This window comes from Erpetoichthys calabaricus, chromosome 9 (assembly GCF_900747795.2).
Source record: "Erpetoichthys calabaricus chromosome 9, fErpCal1.3, whole genome shotgun sequence".
Lineage (NCBI taxonomy): Eukaryota > Metazoa > Chordata > Cladistia > Polypteriformes > Polypteridae > Erpetoichthys > Erpetoichthys calabaricus.
The window spans coordinates 38,958,037-38,980,587 of NC_041402.2; the positions used below are offsets into that span (position 1 = coordinate 38,958,037).

The window sequence follows — 22,551 nt, forward strand, 5'->3', positions numbered from 1 at the left end:
AATGCAATCCTTTTGTGCAAATTAAAACAGATCTACTACTACGTTTTCTACTACCATTACCACTACTACTACTACATCTACTCTAAATCAACAGTACCGGGCTGTATAGTGAATATAAATGTTAATTTTTATCTGACCCTCACGGACCCCTAGGGGTCCACGGACTTCAGGTTAGGAATCCCTGCTCTAAAAGATTCGAACTGGATTTGGAGTGAGACTACATTTGAGCAGGAAGTGAAGGGTCTTTATTGCCTTTTTCTTCTTCCTATCCACATGTTACAAGGGTTTGGTCTGTGACCAGAGTTAATAATCACTCAGAAACAGTGGTGTACTCTTATATTCTTAACTAGGAAACACACAGACCTCCAGTTCTCAGATAAAGGTGCTTCATACAGTGCAAGCTAAGCATTTCCATTTTGGCGAGAGAGTGTTTTGTTTTCACCATGAAAAAAATACAGCGTCACAGATGTCACTCTTCTTTTTTTATTCCCATCACGGAATTGTCAGTCACAGTCGATGTTTAATAAACACAATACTTACTCTTTATCCTGAATTTGGAAGATGCACTGTACCATTCCTTGGGGGATTATTAATAGATGGGTTTGCAAGGATCCAGCTTTTGTTACAATAAACTTTTCTACCCGAGAGTAAAACTCTCAGCAGGTGGTGCTGTTTTTCTTTCGGCCATCGTCCAGCACTTGACCGTTCTGAGGTCAAGGTTTTAGTCCCATTAGATCACAAAGTTGTATTGTCTTTTATTAGTTGTGGTGGTTTAACCAAATATTCATCTAAGGATGTAAAAGTAATCCTGCAATATGTGAGAAAGTTATGAATATTTGACCATCACCTCAATTATTTTGTTGTTGGCGTCATTCTTGCATCATTCTGTATCTAGGAGTGTGCCTGGAATACCAAGTGAGACATAGTATTAGCCAGCTGCTCAATGGCTCTGTATCAAGGTATACCTCTTGCTTTGCTAGGACCTCGGTGTTTCTCATTCTTTGTCACTGAAGTAGCTCCTACATTTGGCTTGACATTCAGCAGATCTTGCCTATGGGGTTTTTTGTGCCATCACAGTGTGATCTTCCAGAGCCGATCTCAGGGTGGTTTGGGCGAAGGGCATTTGTGCAGTAAATGGACCAGGGGTGTTTCTATGATTTACTGATCACAATAGACACCCAGTGATGGGTCTTTCTTGGGGTTACCAGCACAATGAGCACCCTTGGAGGGGTGGGAAGAAAATGTATTTCTGGGAGCTTGGGAATTGCCTATAGGAGTCCATGAGAACACAATGAATTCTGGGAAACTGGGAATGTCTGCAATTTGCAGCATTGTATTTTTCAAATCTAATGCTCACTTTGCTGTGAGGATACAATTGTGTATCCTACATGTGATGCTCAGCAGACATTACCATTATTTTCCTTTCTGCCATTTCACCTTCTCATGCAGTTTGTAAGCAGTTTGCCAAAAAGACACAAATTACAATAACTTCACAGAGGTTGGCACTACCCAATTTATTTTTTCTTTACTAGCATGTATCAGGTCATACGCTTTCCATTAACAGCAAGATGAAGGCTGCAGTAATTCTCATGTAATCAACTGCATAACAGCCAGACAACCCGTAAATTGTATATGTCACAGTATGTGCTGTATATGCCATAACGTGTATATTAGTCTGAAACATTAAGAGAGCAAAAGATGTAACTATGGGGGCTACTGGGAATCATTACATAGAGGTGCATGGGGGTTAGTGGATCACAAGTAACTGGAGATTGTCTTGAATTTGTCATGTCCTGTTATAACGGTCCAGCAGGTCACTCTTCTTTATTTTCCAAAAATCTTCCCAGTATATATTTGGATGATAACTGCAGCGTAAATAATGTAAAGAAGAACCAGGACATATGTTACAAACATTGACAGTTTGGATGTAGTTACCAAACAGCCTGAAAAAGCTGTGGAGAGTTAATGACAGGTAAGAATCTAACCGTTATATCTCGGTATCAGTTGTTTTAAATATAGCAGATGAACTCAAATGCTCTTTGTTGAAGAAGATTTGAAAAGGTTGCAAAAAAAAAAACAGCTTCCTCCAGGTCATTCATTCATTCAGTTTGTAATTTTTTTAAGAACAACATGGTAAGGTACAATAGCTGTGACCTTTGTTTGTTAAATTCCTAAGCACCGTTAGAAGGCCGTGTGTCAGGCTCATCATTAAAATTTGCTAACAGGATAGAAGTTGGACAACAGCGGCGTTGGGATACTTTTAATGCTGCTGGAGTGACCCCTGAATTAGCTCAATAACACACTGTGGTTGGTCTGATGAACACTTAAGTAAGTTTGATCTTTGTGAGGCTTAGCGATCAGACCTACTGTAAGTACTGTTTATATATTTTCCTTAGGGCTTAACATCTTGTTGAGACTGGTGATAATGGTTGCCCATAGGCTCAAGACCACAGATCATGCAGCTACCAGTCACAATTCCCAGATCAACACATTTCATCATTTACAGGCAGTAGGTGTAAGACATCAAGACATGATGACTCTCACATTTGGAAATTCTTAGACAACTGCTGATTATCATTGACTGAGTCAGGCAGCACTGGTGTGGAGCGTGAGCAGTTTTCAGTGGACTAACGTAATAGGATTTTCAGTGTCCAGTCCTGCTTCTACCTACAGGCTAAAGACCACCAAATTTGGAAATATGTTGATGAAATGTTCCACACAGCACACTGGCAGCTGCCATCTGTTAACAGTCACTTTGACATGAAGAGATTCTGGCACATATAGGACCCTTTCTGGCTAGCTTTCTCGGTGCCATTTACCAATACTATACTGCTTGACTATACATGTTTGCCACAGCCCATTGGCAGCATTTACTGACCAGCCTTGTTCTTAGACTCAGCTGTGGGGTGATTTTGGGACACCAAGCCATCTGTACAGGTTACTGGTTCAAGATCCATAATCTCCAGGGACGATTGCACATTTAGACACTTGTATGACGAATGATGCAATAGGTAAGCCCACAAGAAGCTTAGTTTTGGATCAAGATATTTCTTTGCGCTCTCTTGTGTCACCTGTTTTGCATGCTGATTTTCATGAAAATATTTGGCAGCAGCCTGTGGGTGGGTGTAACTTCTGTTTATGTATGGAGTAAAACCTTGCTGAAAGAAAAAAAAATTGACATGTAATGACAAATTCATACTGTGATTTGAATGTGAAATACACATTTGAACTTGCCAGTGTTGTCAAACAGCTCATAAAATCAAATTACAGAACTGGCACATAACAAGGAAAGCCCAATTACTAAAAACATTCACATACCCTTTTGTATTTGCAATTTGAGAGTTTTCCATCTGCTGACGATCATCCATCCATCCATCATCCAACCTGCTATATACTAATTACAGGGTCACAGGTTCTGCTGGAGCCAATAATCCCAGACAACACAGGGCACAAGGCAGGAAACAAACCCCGGGCAGGGCGCCAGCCTGCATCAGAGTAAAAAAAAAAAAAATCTATTAATATTTTAGGGCTCTTGCTAACTACAGTTAGGTCCATAAATATTTGGACAGAGACAACTTTTTTCTAATTTTGGTTCTGTACATTACCACAATGAATTTTAAATGAAACAACTCAGATGCAGTTGAAGTGCAGACTTTCAGCTTTACTTCAGTGGGGTGAACAAAACGATTGCATAAAAATGTGAGGCAACTAAAGCATTTTTTTTAACACAATCCCTTCATTTCAGGGGCTCAAAAGTAATTGGACAAATTAAATAACTGGAAATAAAATGTTCATTTCTAATACTTGGTTGAACACCCTTTGCTGGCAATGACAGCCTGAAGTCTTGAACTCATGGACATCATCAGATGCTGGGTTTCCTCCTTTTTAATGCTCTGCCAGGCCTTTACTGCAGCGGCTTTCAGTTGCTGTTTGTGTGTTTGTTTGGGCAGCCTGATGTCTTAGTGATTAGCAGCAATGCTGCCTCACAGCTAGAGAGACCTGTCCGTTTGCTTGGAGTTGCATATGCTCTACAGATTTATAGATTGTTTTCCCATCCACATCTCAAATTGGGTTACGCAGCACCTTCAAACTAGAGTGCGAGTGTTCTCTGTGATGGATTGGCACCCCATCCAGATCGGCTCCAGCTTTCTACATCCCTAAAGGAGGGCCATTCAGTCCTTGATGCTCAAAGGAGATGCCAGAGATGCACAAGCCTCAAGAGATATGCTGGTTAACACAATAGTCTTTTAAAAACTCCCCATGTAATTTAAATCAATATGCATGTTTAGTAGGTTCATTTAATTTAGATAATGTCTTTGAATCGGAAGAGGAAAGATCACTACCGAAGGATTCTTTAATTTTATCAGCCGAGTAACTAAAAGATCTTACATGCACAAAAAAGGTCCTTTGATAAACCTGAATTTCTATCAAAGTGGTGCTCCATTCTAAATAAATGCACCTTAAGATGTTATGTTGCTAATTGTTGAAACTACCAACATTGAAATGATCCATTTACAAACCCAGACAAATGAGGGCCCTTTTTCAAATACACTGAAGGTTTATTCCTGTTAAGAGTTTGCAGATTTTGTGTACACATAAGGAGTTGAAGCCAAAGAATATCGAAAAACATTTTCCTACCATTTTTTACAGGCATATGGACAGTTTTATTGGCTTCACACCATTTTGATGAACACTGTCTCATATCAGGCAGCACAGTGGTAGCATTGCTGCCTCACAGTAAGGAGACCCGGGTTCTCCCCGTGTCTGCGTGGGTTTCCTCCGGGTGCTCCGGTTTCCTCCCACAGTCCAAAGACATGCAGGTTAGGTGGATTGGTGATTCTAAATTGGCCCGAGTGAGTGCTTGGTGTGTGTGTGTGTGTGTGTGTGTGTCCTGCAGTGGGTTGGCACCCTGCCCGAGATTTATTCCTGCCTTATGCTCTGTATTGGCTCCAGTGGACCCCTGTGACCCTGTGTTAGTCAGTCATTATCCAAGCCACTATATCCTGTCTCATATCTGTGTCGTATTCTCTTATTTGACTTATTTAACTGTTTAGCATCCTGTATGTGCTTTCATTTTTCTTGTATTTGTGTATATGGCTTATTCTGAGTTTGTTTTTTTTTTTTTTTTTTGCATTATTTTAACACCAGTAACCGCGTGCTGCATGTTACACTTGACTTGAGCATTCATAGTTTTCATCCTCTTTCTCTGTACGTTTAGCATTCGCTTGCTCAGAGGTTGATGCAGTTGTTGCTTCCTGAGCAGCACTTCTTTTCTAAATCCTAGCGACCTGCTTCTTCTCTTCCTTTGTCAGCATCTTTTCGTGTTAAAACTGATTAAGTCTGTGCTTGTGTTGCAATTACTTAGTACGTTTTCCTCAATTTTTCAATTAAACTGGGCACTTAAGTCTTCAATCTGCCGGTGAAGTGACGGTGAAGGTGGTAGGGATGAGAATGGCGCCCATACGCATGTGCTGCCCTGCTGGCCTCTGCTGAGAATCGATTCTGCAATAAAATAAAATAAAAATAAAAAGAGGAATAACCTTGGAGTTCAATCATCACCCCGAAAGCGGATAGCAGATGTCACATAGTAGGGCTGCACGATAACAGAAAAAATGATTACCACGATTATTTTGCTCAAAATTTTATCACGATTAATAATGACGATTATTCCTTTGGTAAATGAAGTCTGTGCCCAAACCAGTGTAGCCTCGGCCAGTTATTCACAGATGCTGCCCTAATCATATTAGCTGCGTTGTCCGTTGTGATGCACACAAGTCTTTCTTCCACCAAGCCCCAAGCGGACATCGCTTCTTTGAGGCCCACTGCAATAAACTCCGCTGTATGGTCTTGTGGGAAAAACGAAGTTTGCAAAAGCTTGCTTTTCATCTCAAACTCGCTGTCAATAAAATGAACTGTCAAGCTCAAATACGGTTCCGCAGTTCTGCTTGACCATAAGTCAGTCGTGGCAGCAAAATATTCAAGGCTGAGCCTGAGAATTTCTCTTTCTATTTCTTTTCGGCATTTCGCATACAGCAAGGGCAGCGCAACATTGGAAAAATGGTTGCATGAGGGAATGCTATATCTTTTATCAAGTGTTGCGATCATTTTTTTAAACCCCTCACTGCTTACGGTGGTTATTGGACACATATCCTTGGCTATATGGTACGTGATCGCCTCTGTTATTTCCCGGTGTCTTTGCGAGCTAGGCAGATATGGTATTGCGTTGAACAATGTCCCTGATATTGTTGTCTGTGTTGTGGATGGCTGGTAATTTTTTGTTGTTGCTGTTTGTGCCTTCAGTCGTTGAAATTCTTGATAGTGTACTTTGTGGTGGCTTTTAAGGTGGTTGATGAGGTCTGTTGTGTTACCTTGGGACGTTTGGATGGAACAGGAGCAAAGTTTGCACAAGACTTGTACCTGATCAACATCACATTCCTCGAAATCAAAATAGTTCCAGACAACTGAGTATGACCCCTTTTTAGGAACTAACGATCGCACTTCTGCACCTTCCTCACGTTGCTCCGCCATCATATGTTTATTCTGACTGACTGTTATTGCTGCTATTGACTTCTACTGCTTCAGAAAGCGCTTGCAATCTAGACGCAGTAACGTCATAGTGACGCAGTCCAATCCGTAAACTCAGCCCATAAAAAACTGTTTGGTCTTTATACTGTAAAATCGCGACGATATTTATTAACTGATCGTGGGTCATAAATATCGTTATCATGAGAAAAAAAGATTAATCGTGCAGCCCTATCACATAGTATATGTGTACCAAATTTCAGGACAAACGGCTTGCGAGCTACAGGCGATTCAAAATCCTGGACAGACAAACGGACAGCCACGATAGCATATTATAAATATCATTTCATTTTTTCTATTTGGACTTGAACTGTATTAACTAATTTATTTTGCTAGATACACACTCCTTTTTTGAATGTAGACATTGCTCTGTTTCCTAGTTTTTCTGATGTGTTCCTTGAATACAGTATTTGATTTATTATCCTACTTATATTTGTCATTAGTAAGCAATTTACAGTATATGTAGGCCTTTTGAATGCCGTTTTGTTCCAATACAGAATGTGCCATCTGTTAGAATGCCAAACGCAATGCATTGCTACAAATGTTTATGATGCGTTATTTATTGGAATGTCAAAGACACAGCAACGAAATGGACACACTTATCCTTTTTTAAGGTGGATTTATTGAATGCGCTTCTGTAAAATGCCAAAATTCCCCTGTGTACAAATAAAGTTCTCTCTAAACTAAAACTACACTACGTACTAGTTTAAAGTTCCTAACACACTCCTGCTCATTTCTTTTACAACATGTTTGCATTTCATAGCTGCACACTTAATTTCTCCTTCTGACACCTTCATCTGGAAACCCATATTGTGCTGGTCTCAACTGTATTGGCTCTTTTTTGTTCCAAAAAGATAAAGACAAAACTAACCTTTAATTATATTACTATAATTAAAAATTGCTTACCCATCCATTTTATGACTGCATTTAGCTAACTTTAGTAAAGCAGGCAGTAACTTCTAGCGACTCTCAGGATGCAACACTAGCAAGGCAAGCACACTCATCCATCCATTTTTAAAACAGTTGTGTCTTTTCTAAACAAGGGTAGGGAGAAGCATATTATGGTAGTATCAGCTGCTAGGAAAAAGAAAAAAGTCCTTAACAGGATGAGATAAAATAAAAGAACACTGATGCAAATCTACAGTCACACCCAACACATCAACACAACTGAGGGCCACCAGGTAAACAAAGTAAAAGCGCAGACATAGTTGCATGTACTAACATCAAGATAAAAATGGATGATATCGCAGAGGGTTTTTCAAAGGTGGCCTTTAATATAGATCAGAGAACCGGAACCTTTTGTAGAGATTCACCAAAGGAAATGAGCACTCATGGAAGGTAGTACACTAAGGATTAGGGATTGTTAAAGACAGATTATCTGAACCCTTTTGTCTATTAATGTACCTTCAGCACCACAGTGCACTGGGAAGCACTCCTACTTCACAGCACTTGGACTTCAGTTCACCTCTTTGCTGCAGTCCTCCCCTTGTTCATATTTGCTTTATCTTACAATCCAAAAACAGGGTGCTTGCTTGGGTGAAACTATAAACTTTCATTGCCACGTCAGGCCAGTTCTTGCTTTTTGATGATAGGCCTGACTAAACTGGACTGAGCAGATCAGATGAAATAATTTCATAAAATTAGGCAGCTGGAATTAAGGGATAGCTGCAGTTTGGGGAAAAAAACAAAAACTTTTTTTATTAGGCAAGATATCTGCTTACAAGTCATCGGCTTTCTTGGGGTTTGGCCAAGAAGACAACGAGAAGATCAGTTAGTTCTATGTGATAGTTGCACTACACAACATCATAAAATGGAATACATGATTACAAATGAGCTTTTATCCAATTATTGACTATTTACATAAAGTAAAAGATTAGGATTACCATGACATAAAAAAGTCAACTTTATTTCTCCAACTGGGCAGCCACATTTTCTTCACTCTTCCACTTCAGATTAATTCTGATGGTGCTACGTTATAAAGTAAATTTTTATCTTTCCATTTTTCTATAGTTAGCACATACTGAATACTGAAGCATATCCATTACTGTATACATGCAGCAAACTGTAGTCTCACTGCTGTTAAGAAAACACTTTCAAACCCTCTAATGTTTAGATGCCACATTTTTACATAAAAAGCCAAATATAAAATATCAAAAGAAAAAAATAAAACTACAGTTGTCTCTCTATATTGGACCACTGGTTAAAGTATTGGAGGGTAAGCCACAAGACAGGCACTTCAATCCCTTCTACTGACTGACATCACAGGCCTCGACAATGGGGCTCACTGCTGGTGCTCCTACTATCCAAACAGAGAAGACAGGGCTTGTTATTAAAGTTCATGTAAATGTACACTTTTTCAAAAACAGTCAAAACACAGTAGAAAAAGCATGCAAGAAAACAATTTTATTGAGTAATTACAAATCATAAATGATCTCAAAAATGCAAATTATTTGTTACCTGTCAAGAACAAATGCACATCTTTAAAGCTTTTTAAAAGTGTTCGGCACAAGAAAGTTAGGTTTGGTTAAATGCTGCTACTTTAACTCTGACTCCTACTTTCTCCAGGACACTTGCCTGTAATAAAAAGTTTATTATAAAATTATTTACAAAAAGCTATCCACAGTTTATGCAGATATAACTTTCCACACTGAACATCAGTTTTTTTTGTTATTACTATTTATTAGGCACTAATGCAAAGTTTTTGTTTTTTCCTTTAAATAAGACGGACATTTTGTTCACTTAAGAATTCTTTTTTGTTTTCTTTTCAAAGAGGGCAGAAAACAGAGCAGACCCAAAATGACAACTAGTGATGCAACAGCATTGGCAGGTTTAACAGCAAACACTGTGATACCACAACACTGTGTAAGTGGTGCCTCCGTAACAGCCCGGCCTATAGGCTTCGACTATCCCATATGCACTACCTTTACTCCAAAGTTTTAAGTTTTCTTTACATTGCAATACTAAGCTGCATGATGCAAAAGCTACCATGCCATAGAATACATTTTGTTCAATCAAAAGCACTGATTTGTTAGAGGAGCTTCAAACTAAATGAATCAGGGTTACGTAAACATTTTATTTTTTGCTGCATTTAACCCACATATTTTATAGAAAACCACACAATTAAATTGGATAACTTTAACCCTTGATAAATGTTCACCTGAGCCACTTCAAATTCAGGATTAGCTAATCATTTACATTTCTGTATTTCATAAATAAACAAAAAGCCTCTAAAGACAACCTCCACGTTCTTAGCAAGAACTGAAGTTATTCTCTAGTAAAAGTTAAAATAAGCAAATAACTTGCAGTACAGCTGGTTCAAATAAGAACCCAAAGCCATTGGAATACAAGCACAGGGCTCAAAGAAAATACAAATATATGGTACCAGTGCAACTAACCTTTGTTACAGTGTCTGAAAACTGATGTTTACAAGCTGTGTGGTTCCCATGTCAATGGACCAAACAAGCTAAGCAGTACCCTATGCATTAGTATCTCAAAATGTACAATACTGAATTATTGTAGGACCAAAACGGTGATAAGAAGCTTCACTGACACCATTACCTTCTTACATAGAACAGTTTGTTTTAACTTTAAGCATTCTGCCCGTGCATATGAATGCAGGAAGTCAAAGCACCATCTGAAAATGAACAGCAGCAAGTCCAACATCCTTGCCAAGTGTGGAACCTGACACAGGACTTTAAAAAAAAATTAAAATTTGAATAATCAGACTGCAAGTTTCACTCTGTGATCTTTTCATGCCAGGGAAAAATACCTCTTGAATGTGCACGATGTGAATACTGCATTGAACGGAAAGCCTGGCAGCTTACTTTAAAATGTCAGTATTTTTTTTAAATAAAACTTGCACAAAATACTATATAACATATTTCTCCTCAAAAAAGAGAGTCGACTGTGGGTGTGAAACTGATACACAAAATATTCAATATAAAATCTTAACATGCTCACTTCCCTTTCTACCTTAAACTTAAAAGTGACCAACCAAAAAATACTTTATCAAGACATCTGTGGAAAAAGGTTATCCCCTCTGGGGATTCTGATCTTGTAGTAACAGGCAAATTCCATGTTTTTGTTTTCAAACATGAAAGTTTTCCTGATGAGTACTGAAATGCTGCTTGGTATTACAACTTAGGTGAACTTCGCCACTTTTTGCTTCAGCAAACAATTCATCCTTTCTCAGCTTAAGACTGCAAGTTGTTTAGAAATAAATGATCACATGTGAAACATGGCAAGAGAGGATGGTCTGACTTGCTTTTGCAAAAAGCTTTAAAATTTGGAGATTTAAAAGGCTCCTTCAATAAGTAAAAGTTTGAGATGTCTAATGAAGTCCAGTGTCCAGGGGGTCCTTACTGGGGTACATCCTGCTGCCTCTGCAATCTTCTTTCAGCTGCCGCTGCTAGTGTACGGCGTCTAACACTAATGGCGTCTGTACCAGAAACTCTTGCCTCTGTAAGAAAGATGGCAGCCTCTTCCTCTTCGTCATCCTCATTGGAACTCTTACTAAGATATCTCCTATAAAAACAGAAAACACATTGGAATGTGTATAATTAAGAGAGCTCTCCAAAAGAATCTTATAAAATGTATATTTCCCAAAGCCTGGGTCCAAAGTAAGTTAAGTTCTTAATTAATCATTTTTATTTAGTTAATCTAATACAAGAGACCCATTTCAATCTGCTAAAGAAGGTAATACATTATTAATTTACACTACTGACTCTTTTCAGGAATGATAATTACACTGATGTGATACCTTACAAAACTGATTAAATATTGAGAGATAGCCAATGAAAAAAGTAAACACACATCCGTACTTCTACTGTAGTGACACCGAACAAGGTCTCATTTACTGTTGCCTGATATACAGTACCAGTAATAAAAAAATTACCAAATTTTAGAAACAGTACTGAATCACCATTATGCAAAATTTAGTAATGTTACAACATAACAATGTGACTGAAATTGCTTTAAGCCGCCTTTTTTGAAAAGCAATAGATGCATCTTTAACAAAAGTACGGACAGGACTGAGAGGACATGTTGATTCTGTGCATGTAACTAGCAGAAAACTAAATGACACATTAGCAGAGCTTTGCTACATACTTGTCAATTCAGTTTAATAAAAAAAATAAAAAGAGATAAAAGCAGTTGATAACACTATTCGTCCCCAACTTGTTGATAAATAGGGCAGCCGAAGTTAAGATATGGCAATACTTTGCTTATAAGGCAAAAGAAAAAGGTGAACCTGAAGATATTACAGCGCCTGTTTGCTATTGGTGTTGGAAGACTCGTCTTGAAAGACTGACTATTGCCCTGCATTCATCCCTTGCCCATTCTGATGTCTGATATTTATAGCTTAAACAACACAACTTAAGATTAATGTATTTCAATACATTAAGAGCATTTTCATAAAGCACGAGTTCACAAAAACAATTTCCTCAATCTTGTTTGATGCATAGACACAAATGCAAACTAGTACAAGCCTATTCATAATGATTCTGTAAAGTGTGATGCAAAAATACCATACTAAACCATGTTAATCCCAATTTTAGTCTGTGCATTGTACACATTGGTTTAATTAAACTACAAAATATTTTCTGGAAACAAGTTGAACAAGCCACAAGGTTTCTGATACACATCCCCTCATAGAAGAAGGGTATCAATACTTCTACCTCCATCACAGCAGTAACTATTGTATCATCTTGTCCAAAGTAGAACAATTATTTCACAAGTAAGTCCTTTCTTGCAAATTATATACATAACATGTATCCATGGTGTTACAAGTGGCAGATAATGAATTCTTGCTTTCTCAACGTATTGACAGGAGCCTGCGCAGAGCGACTATGTGAATTTCCCCTTGGGATTAATAAAGTATCTATCTATTTTCAAAAACAGAATAGGAAAAAGGAAAGGAATCCCGGAAAGAAGTGCACAGGAAAAAAAGGCACAGGAAAATATCAGCATAGAAAAAAGCGCACAATCATATAAGCACACTGGAAATAACCGCACATGGTAAAATGCGTGCACAGAAAAAAATGCACGTGGAAGAATACGCATACAGTAAAGTGCGCATGCAAAAAAATGCACACGGTGGCGACATATAACTATTACAAATATAAAATATACACCACATATACTGCTAGACATTTTTTATTATAATCTATACATATTAATAAAAGGCAAAGCCCTCACTGACTGACTGACTGACTGACTGACTGACTGACTGACTGACTGACTGACTCACTCACTCATCACTAATTCTCCAACTTCCCGTGTAGGTGGAAGGCTGAAATTTGGCAGGCTCATTCCTTACAGCTTACTTACAAAAGTTAGGCAGGTTTCATTTCGAAATTCTACGCGTAATGGTCATAACTGGAACATATTTTTTGTCCATATACTGTAATGGAGGAGGCGGAGTCACGTATCGCTTCATCACGCCTCCTACGTAATCACGTGAACTAAAAACAAGGAAGAGATTTACAGCACGAGTCAAACGCGGGAACGAAGGTAAATGACGTTAATTTTTGACTGTCTTTTAATACTGTGTAAGCATACATATTAGCAATGTGCAATTAAACGTGTGCATGATTTCTCAGGCTTAAAAGCTCGCCTTTTATCAAACGCGGGAACAAAGGTACTGACGTTGTTCACGTCTTTTAATACTGTGTAACCATACATATTAACACATGGCAATTAAACGTGTGCATTTACGGGGTGATTTCAGGCTTAAAAGCTCGCCTTTTACTAAAAAGGTAAATGCAAAACTATTTTCAATCAGTTTATTGAAACGCTCCCGTTAAGGATTGCAATAACATATTCGCGAGATAAAAGAACGAAGTAGGGGGAAATGAAGGAAGAGCCGCAAACAGCGAAGAGCAAAAAATTCATTAAACAATTGAGAAGGGAGCGAGTGAAGCATACAAGCATGTTCATAAGGGAAACAAAGCACGGTGTAAAACGTAAGTTTAAATTAAGTTTATAGAAACGCTCCCGCTGCGGATTGCAATGACATATTCGCGAGATAAAAGTTTAATGAGAAGACACGAGGTATAAACGAACCACACGCCGTGGCTCAACGTTAGGGGCAACAGTTTCAACCATTCTATGATCTGCTTCTCGCAACTGAAAGACGGCACATGGCGGATGTTAGCCGACTTGCTGACCGCAACGTTAGGGGCTTCAACTCTGGCGCTGACGATAGAGATTCGATTCACGAGAGGGGATGCAGTGAGTGTGTATGCCTGATGAGCCCAGAATTAGGGAGAAACACGTTTCGCATACTCTTTGCATTATTTGAAAGTAAACTATTAAAACCATTCTATGATCAGCTTCTGGAAACAGAAAGAGGGCACGTGGCGGATGTAAGGCGACTTCCTGACCAACCACAAGCGTTACCTGGCAGGTAACCACCCATACAGTCAGATTGTGATTAAGAAAACGAATGCCATGAATGTAATTACCACGATCTACATACCGTCAAATAAACGAAACACACGCCGTAGCGCGACAGCTGTGAAAAGCGAGGTTCAGAAAAAAAACAGATCCTTAACAAATTGTTATTGGTATATTTTCGATCCGTTTAAAAAGGTTTTCTTTTCTTATTAAAAAATTAAAAGCAGTACTTCGCCGCAACGAACCGCGAGAATTTGGCTATATATATCTGCTTCTCGCAATTAAAAGAGGGCACGTGGCGGATTTTAGACGACTTCATGACCAAACATAAGTGTTACCTGCCAGGTGGGGTTACCACTTTTAATACAAAAAAATAAGGGACGCATACTGCAGCGGGTGCCACATCTCAGTGCCAACAGTTTGCAGACGCTACTTAAAAGACCCGCCCTCCTCACTGGACAGTTAAAAAGACCAATCAAACTAACGATGACATCAAGTATTACCCAATCAAAAGTAGGAAAGGAGGCATCTTCATAAAATGCGTGTGGGATGATTTGCATGAGACGCTGCTTTAAAAAAAATGATAAAAAAATACAGGACAAATCCCGTCCCGTATTGATTCAAAACGGGACGCGCAATTTCATTCTCAAATGCGGCACGATTCCGTATTTTAAAGGACGGGTGGCAACCCTGCAGTTCCAGGTAACCACCCATACAATCAGATTGTGATTCAGACTAGGAATGCAATGAATGTAATTACCCCGATCTACATACAAGGCGAAAGTCTTGCAACATTCAAAGATGATGGTTTGGGATAAGTACACCATACAACATAAAAGAGCTTATGACGCCTTGAACCGAAAAAAGCAAGATCTCAGAGATCGTAAAAAAAAATAGAAGGTAATGTCGTTTTACTCGCTGAAGATTTTAGTCAAACATTACCAGTTATTCCACGAGGGAGACCAGCAGATGATTAAAATCCATGCTTCTCCCACGCTCGGTTATATGTCGCGTGTTCTCGGGTAGGTACACCAAAAAATGTATACATTTAAGCATGTAATGGGCAAACAAAAAATGAGGTATACCCGAAGGCACTGCAGTAGTACTTAATGTAACTTTACTTCTTAAATGTTAATGTTTTACTGTTTAATAATTTATACGCTTCTTATATGTTGTTCAAATTCTTTTATCAAAATACCAGTGACAGCGCAATGCACGATAACATGGAGTGAATACACCATACGCATCCACCCACGGCCGCCCTGGTGTGCGCAGATAGGAGTTGATTCTACAATAAAATAAAATAAAGATAAAAAGAGTAATACAATCATCACCCATAAAGCGGATAGTAGACGTGACGTACTATATGTGTACCAGATTTCAAGTCAATAGGTGAAACGGTTTGCGAGCTACAGGTGATTTAAAATCCTGGACAGACACACAAATTGCCACGGTAGCAAATTACAGAAGAAGATTTTACTGTTTAATAATTTATATTTATATGAAATGTGCTTCTTATATATTACTTCATATTCTCATATGATAATGATGTTAATGTTTATATTGATTTCTATGTTATTGAAACTGCATGTATGTGTGTATATGTATGTATATATATATATATATATATATATATGTGAATTTCCCATCGGGATTAATAAAGTATCTATCTATCTATCTATACTAGCAAAATACCCGCGCTTCGCAGCGGAGAAGTAGTGTGTTAAAGAGGTTATGAAAAAAAACGAAACATTTTAAAAATAACGTAACATGATTGTCAATGTAATTGTGTTGTCATTGTTATAAGTGTTGCTGTCTTTTATATACGTATTTGAATAGATATTTAACGCTTTTTACTGTAGCGCAGATCTCCACATTTATATGGCAGTTGTAGCGTAAACATAAATAAGGATTGTATGGAACGACCCAGCTGTTGTCAATTGAATGACCTGGACGAATTTGTAATTGAGTTGTCTTTCGTCTTCTATATTTAGGGTATCCATTTATATTACCAAGTGTAACGTCTTGGAAGTCTTTGGGGAAGCCTTTTGAACATTTGCAATTAAGCATACATGGACTGTTTGGATTTGTAGGGCCACATGGTGAATGAATCATATTCTTTATAACAATTTGAAAAAGGCGTGGAGAGGTGTCACGGTCTGGAATTTCAGCTTTGACTATTTTATCGATGTCAGATTCAGTGCGTATTTTGGAATCCTCATCAAGTATTAGTAATATATGGGCGTGTGGTAAACCTCTCTTCTGAAACTCGATAACGTGGATAATGGCTGTGACAGTTCCAAATAGAGATTTTTGTTTGATATCTTGTAGGAGGTTATTCAGTTTAAGTTTAAAGACTCTTGCAACCAAATCAGGACGATGTTCGACTCTCTGCCACGGCTTAAGATTATTTGTAATTTCTGTCCATTTAGGATTGCAGGTCATAGTGATAAACAGATCTGGTTTTCCAAATTTTCTTACGATAGCCATGGCATCTTGGTAATGTTGTTGCATATTGCGTGGGCTGCCTTGAAAGGATGATGGTAGAATAACAGGTTTTCCAGCCGGGTGCTCCATGACGTCAGCATCCCGATTAATGTAGTCCAGCAGCGATTTGTATTTATCGGCTCTAAGTGAAGGCTGGTTGTTTTTTATCCACTGCAGATCATTTGATTCCGCTCTAACATAAACGTCAACGATGTATTGTTGAGTTAGCTTTCCTGCATTGAGTAATGGATTAAAGTCGTCCCTTACTGAGAGTCTGTAGGAGAAATATTCTTTCATGGATACACGTGATCGTCTCTGTGCCTGCTGTTTTTTAATTCTTGAAATTGTAGCACTCCATCCTTCCTGTCCAGTCGGAAATAATATGGGGTATGTTAAAGTATCAAGAAGCGGAAAGCAAATGTCTATGCGTTTGAATGTAGGTGTGTTGTTTTTATCAGGACGTAAATGTAGAACAATATCTCTGTGAAATGGAGGCTCACCATCTTTACTTTGAAAGACAATTGCCACTTCATTAACGACGGGCAGATTGTATCGTCTTGGATCTTGTTCTTTGTCCTTTATCAAGACCAAAGCAATTGTAGTTGCTGCTATACCTTCTGCATTTGCTTTTGTATTTGCCTCCTTTTCAACTTCATGTAGCATTTTTATAGATTTAGCTAATGGGTGATCGTTTATGACATGAGTGACGTTTCTCATTATAAGCTCTGTGCATTGTTTGTTTTCAGGAAGGTTCATGCGTTGATAGATCGCCTCATCCGGATCTAGGATGTAGATTTGTGCATATTTGCGTTGTTGATTTGTTTCAGGGTGCACTGTTCCAATGCGATGCAATATTTGTCCACATATGCGAAAGCAGTATGGGCCATTGCCTTTTGGTGGCCTGATATTTACTCCGGTAGATGCAAAAGCAAATGAACTATTGTAGGATCTAATGCAGTTCATAAAGTTTTTACTTTCAGGCACATCGTTAGTTAGAAGCTTCTTTAGATATTCAGGATATGAATGTAAAGGAGGCAGTGCAATCTGACCTTTTTGACAACAACGTGTAAATTCATTATTTGTATTGCCAGTTGTTTCTTCTGTGAAGTTAAGTGAATGACAATGATTGCAAATGACATTCATTAATCCCAATGAATTTTCCTCAATAGTGGATTCCTTATTGAAGGCGTTTTCAGCCAATTGTCGTAAGCGTTTAACAGGTGCGTGGCGTTGATGACCCCGACGGGCATGTTTTGCTTTTTGCGGTTGCTTGCCTTTTTGTTGCATGTCCATTATTTGTGACGCGCTATTTTTTTCTTTTTTTTTATTCGCCTCGGCTTTGCGCAAAGTCCGTTTCAGTCTACGCCGTGCATTGTTTGTATCGAGCCTTGTCTGTTTTTGTATGTCGGTCATTTGAGCTTTGCGCTTTTCGCGTCTTGCTTTTTTTTTTTCTGTCAGTTCATTTGCGCGTCGTTCACGTCTCCGTTCATTTATTCTGTCTCTTCGCTCACTTTTTTGTATGTCTGACACGCGAGCTCTTTCGGTTTGTAATCGTGCTTCTTTCGATGCAGCATTTTGACCCGCGCGCTGAATGAGTCTACGTTCATTGTGTCTGTCCATTTGGGCACGTCTCTGTAACGGTGTCACTTGCGCTTTCCTTTTTTCGATCCTTGACATTTTCTCTCCCGGTGTTTCAGAAGCGCGTTTTATGCGCCGTCGTCTATTTTCTTGTTTCTTTCGTGTACGTGTGTTTGTTCCCGTTATCCTTTCCGAATCGTTTTGTACCCGTGAGCGTGTATTCATGACTTGTTTCTTTCTCAGCATGCGAAATATGGATAAGTAATAAGGATAATTGCACTCACTGTTAATATGGAGCCTTTTCTGCAGTTGAACGGTTAATAGTGCTTTATTGAAAGGACATACACCTATGCTGACACCTATGCTGACACCTATGCTGCCTAGTGTGAAGGTGCTGACGTTCACTTTCGAATATGTGGCTTTGGGTGTCACATCTTATGGATGTGTGGGGGGGATTGTTGTTGCGCGAGCGTTTTGTTTCTTTTTGTGTTCCTGTGTCTTGTTTGAATCCCTCTCTTTGTGTGTGTCCCGTCCCTTGCTTGTAGGGTCTGTGGGGTGGTTTTGTGTTCTTTTTTTTGGTCTTCCATGGGCTTGTTGAATCCCCCTCTTGGTGTGTGTCCCGTCCCGTGCCTGTAGGGTGGCGGGGGTATGGTCGTGCCTTGCTATTGTGCGCTCGTCTGTTCTTTTTTTTTTGGTGTGTTTAGTTTCGTGTGCAATGTGTTTCGTGCTTTCCCCTCGTTTGAGTACTCTTTATGTTTTTTTTTCCTTATTTTGGTGCTTGTTGAGCCTCATTTTTGTGACTCCTTTCTGTATGTGCTCACTCCTGTTTTCTGTGCTCTTGTCGGACTCTTTTTGCGCCTGCGTCTCTGGCGGACCCTCATCCGCCTCTCTCGCCCTCTTTTGTCCGCCATTCTCGGGTCCTCAGCCGACTCTCGCGGACTGTTTGTTGCGCCGGCGCAGTACGTCTTTTTGCAGCTACGGCCCATGGCCGGATGTGCCTGCGTCCATCATCCGGTTTACCATTCTCGGTTAGTAATATGGATATATATTATATATATAATATACACACACACATAAACATTTATATACATATACATATATATACATATCTACATATACACATATCTACATATATATACACACATACATAAACACACACATAAGACTTATTGACTGAAACGAGCTTTCACGAAAAAAGTTAGGGCTTTGCTACAGGATACACCCTCCACAAGTTAAGCAAGTAAAAATAAAATATATATTTCTGTTTTATTTAAACCTTTTAAGTTCATATGCATAGCCTCATTTGGCTGTTTAATTTTTTTTTTTCTTTCTTCAGTAATACTTAATCTCCTTAAAGAAAAAGAACATATCCATTTTACTTTTTTTGTATCTCTTTAGTAATATTTTACTGTAAAAGGATAACCAGTATTTAAACCTTTTATGTTACTTTATACATTTATTTTACACAATGTTGAAAAATTAATAAGAAAGCTTCATATTTTGGCAGCTGCTGCTTTCATTTTCAATGAAATGAAAAAAGCTCTCCAAGAGAAAACGTCAATGAAGAAGAAACAGTTTGCACTATCTAAAAATCAGAAACCCTCATTTATAAAAGTTTGCTGCAGATGACTTAACTGAAAATAAATGAATAGTTCCTATGTGTATAATACATCCATATTACTAACCGAGAATGCTAAACCGGATGGACGCAGGGACATCCGGCCATGGGCCGTAGCCGCAAAAAGACGTACTGCGCAGGCGCCCCAAGAAATGAGGCTCCGCGAGAGGCGGCCGCAACCACAGAAAAAAGGAGTGAGCACAAAAAAAAGAGTCAAACGCAGGCGACGCACAGCGCCGCACGAAAGCCATTGCACACGAAACTAGCACACAAAAAAAAAGAAGCCGCTCGCGCCCACCTGCAAGCCCCCCCCCCCACAGGCACCGGACGGGACACACACAAAGAGGACGATTCAACAAGCCCCTGGCACACAAAAAAAAAGAACCCAAAACCACCCCACCCACCCTACAAGCAATGGACGGGACACACAGAAAGAGGAGGATTCAACAAGCCCTTGGCACACGCTCAGACGCCGAAAAAGCACACAGCGCCGCACGAATCCCATTGCACACGAAACGGGACCCACACAAACAGGAGGATTTAACAAGCTCCTAACGCACCAAAAAAAAGAAGCCGTGACCGCCATGCCAGGCCCATTAGAGACGAGACATGGCACACGAAACGTTCACAACAACGACGAATCAGACCCACAAACACACTAACATCAATAAGAAGTGACACCCAAAGCCCCATTTCTAAAGGAACCGTCCATATTAAACATACGTCATCTCAACACCTTCACACTAGGCAGCATAGGTGGATCTCCTTACAATAAAGCACTATTAACCGTTCAACTGCAGAAAAGGCTCCATATTAACAGTGAGTGCGATCCTCCTTATTACTTATCCATATTTCGCATGCTGAGGAACAAACAAGTCATGAATACACGCTCACGGGTACAAAACGATTCAGCTCGGATAACGGGACCAAACACACGAACCCGCATGAAACAACAAAATACACGGCGGCGCATCTGCATTACATCCTACAATAGTTCATTTGATTTTGCATCTACCGGAGTAAATATCAGGTCACCAAAAGGCAATGACCCATACTGCTTTTGCGTATGTGGACAAATATTACATCGCATTGGAACAGTGCACCCTGAAACAAATCAAGAACGCAAATATGCACAAATCACGTCGGCACCTACAAAGCGCTTCTGAAGCCGCGGAAGAAAAAATGTCTCGGCTCCAAAAACACATGTCACTCCTTATTCAAAATACCGGTCCCAATCACAGAAACATCGGTATCCACTATGACAATGCACAGTAACAAAGCACGTGACATCCGTCTTGCCACACTATTAATTATAAATGAATGTACAATGGCATCCAGTCACTTACTCAACACCATTGATAAACTTCTACAAACGTTGATGAATAATAATATTCCCTTTGCGGGAAAGGTACTTTTATTAGGAGAAGATTTTAGACAGTGCTTAACTATTACTCCACTTACAATGCACTCAGCTATTGTTCAGTCCACCTTAAAATACGCAGACAATTGGCATTGCGTTGATGAATAATAATATTCCCTTTGGAGTAAAGGTACTTTTATTAGGAATAGATTTTACACAGTGCTTACCTATTGCTCCACAAACCATGCGCTCAGCTATTATTCAGTCCACCTTAAAATACGCGATGACGTCATATAAACAACACGAGACCGAACTACAATACATATACAGGCGCGAGACCTAATTGGTGATAATACGAAGAAACGAACAGTCCGCATATTAACAGTGAGTTCGATCCTACTTATTACTTATCCATATTCCTAACGATAAAGATCAAACAAGTCATCAATTCACGATCACGGATACAAAACTAGACGGCTCGAGTAACGAGACCACAAACACGAACCCGCATCAAACAAAAAAAATTCACCTCGGCGCGCTTCTAAAACCGCGGAACAAAAAATGTTACGCGAACAATTGGCATTGCTTTATAAAGATACACTTGGTACAAAACATGCGATTTCCAGATCCCGAATATAACAATTAGTTATTACAACTAGAACATTGTACACTCACCAATACAGATGGACTTCACCCAGATATTATTACAATTCCTCAACCCTTCATCTGCGATGACTTACTTACAGAGATATTTGGAACAGCGGTCTCATTAGACCAAATGCCCCTTTTAACACAACGCACTATATTATGTCCAAAAAATATTAATGTTGATCACATTAATAACCAGGTCATTTCATTACTTCCTGGAGAGGCACGGCTCTTTCTAAGCTCTGACAAAGTTGACTCTGATGACGACAATGAACATCTGAATTTCCCCTTAAAATATTTGAACACTATTAACCCAGCCAGATTACCACAACACAATCTTAGCCTTAAAAACGGAACAATAATCATGCTATTAAGAAACCTTAACACTAAACAGGGTTTATGCAATGGCACACGTTTAGTCGTCAACACCATGACACACAATGTTATTCAAGCAACAGTTCTTACAGGATCACATGCTAATACTGTTCTCATTCCTAGAATTGACCTTACGAGTTCTGACCTAGAATTACCTTTTACATTGAAACGCCGACAGTTCCCCATTAAACCTGCATTTACCATGACCATCAACAAATCACAAGGACAACCCATGGACAAGGTTGGCATCTACCTCTCTGAGCCCGTTTTTGGACATGGACAACTTTATGTTGCCTTCTCACGTGTTCGACGTTCATCTGACGTTAAAGTTAAAGTTATAAATGCTCCATGCCAAGGAAGACTCATTCAAGGACAGGACACCATCTTTACTACTAATGTTGTGTACAAAGAAATATTCCAATAAACCATTACTCTGTGCCAAACACTGTATTTTTTGCTTTCTATATGCATCATCCACACCTGCACACTATTCTATATCTAATTCATA

At 39.1% G+C, this 22,551-nt stretch overlaps 1 protein-coding gene across 2 annotated transcripts in view; it reads right to left on the reverse strand.

Moving 5' to 3' along the window:
- Nucleotides 1-8,970: 8,970 nt before the first annotated feature.
- The window catches only part of LOC114657472 (E3 ubiquitin-protein ligase AMFR-like), an 80,769-nt gene continuing 67,188 nt past the window's right edge, over nucleotides 8,971-22,551 (reverse strand). For both annotated transcript variants that reach the window (XM_028809327.2, XM_028809326.2), the window contains one exon: nucleotides 8,971-11,106. In XM_028809327.2, the coding sequence (XP_028665160.1) occupies nucleotides 10,941-11,106 (166 nt within the window). In that variant the 3' untranslated portion in view covers nucleotides 8,971-10,940. The remainder of the gene's footprint in view (nucleotides 11,107-22,551) is intronic.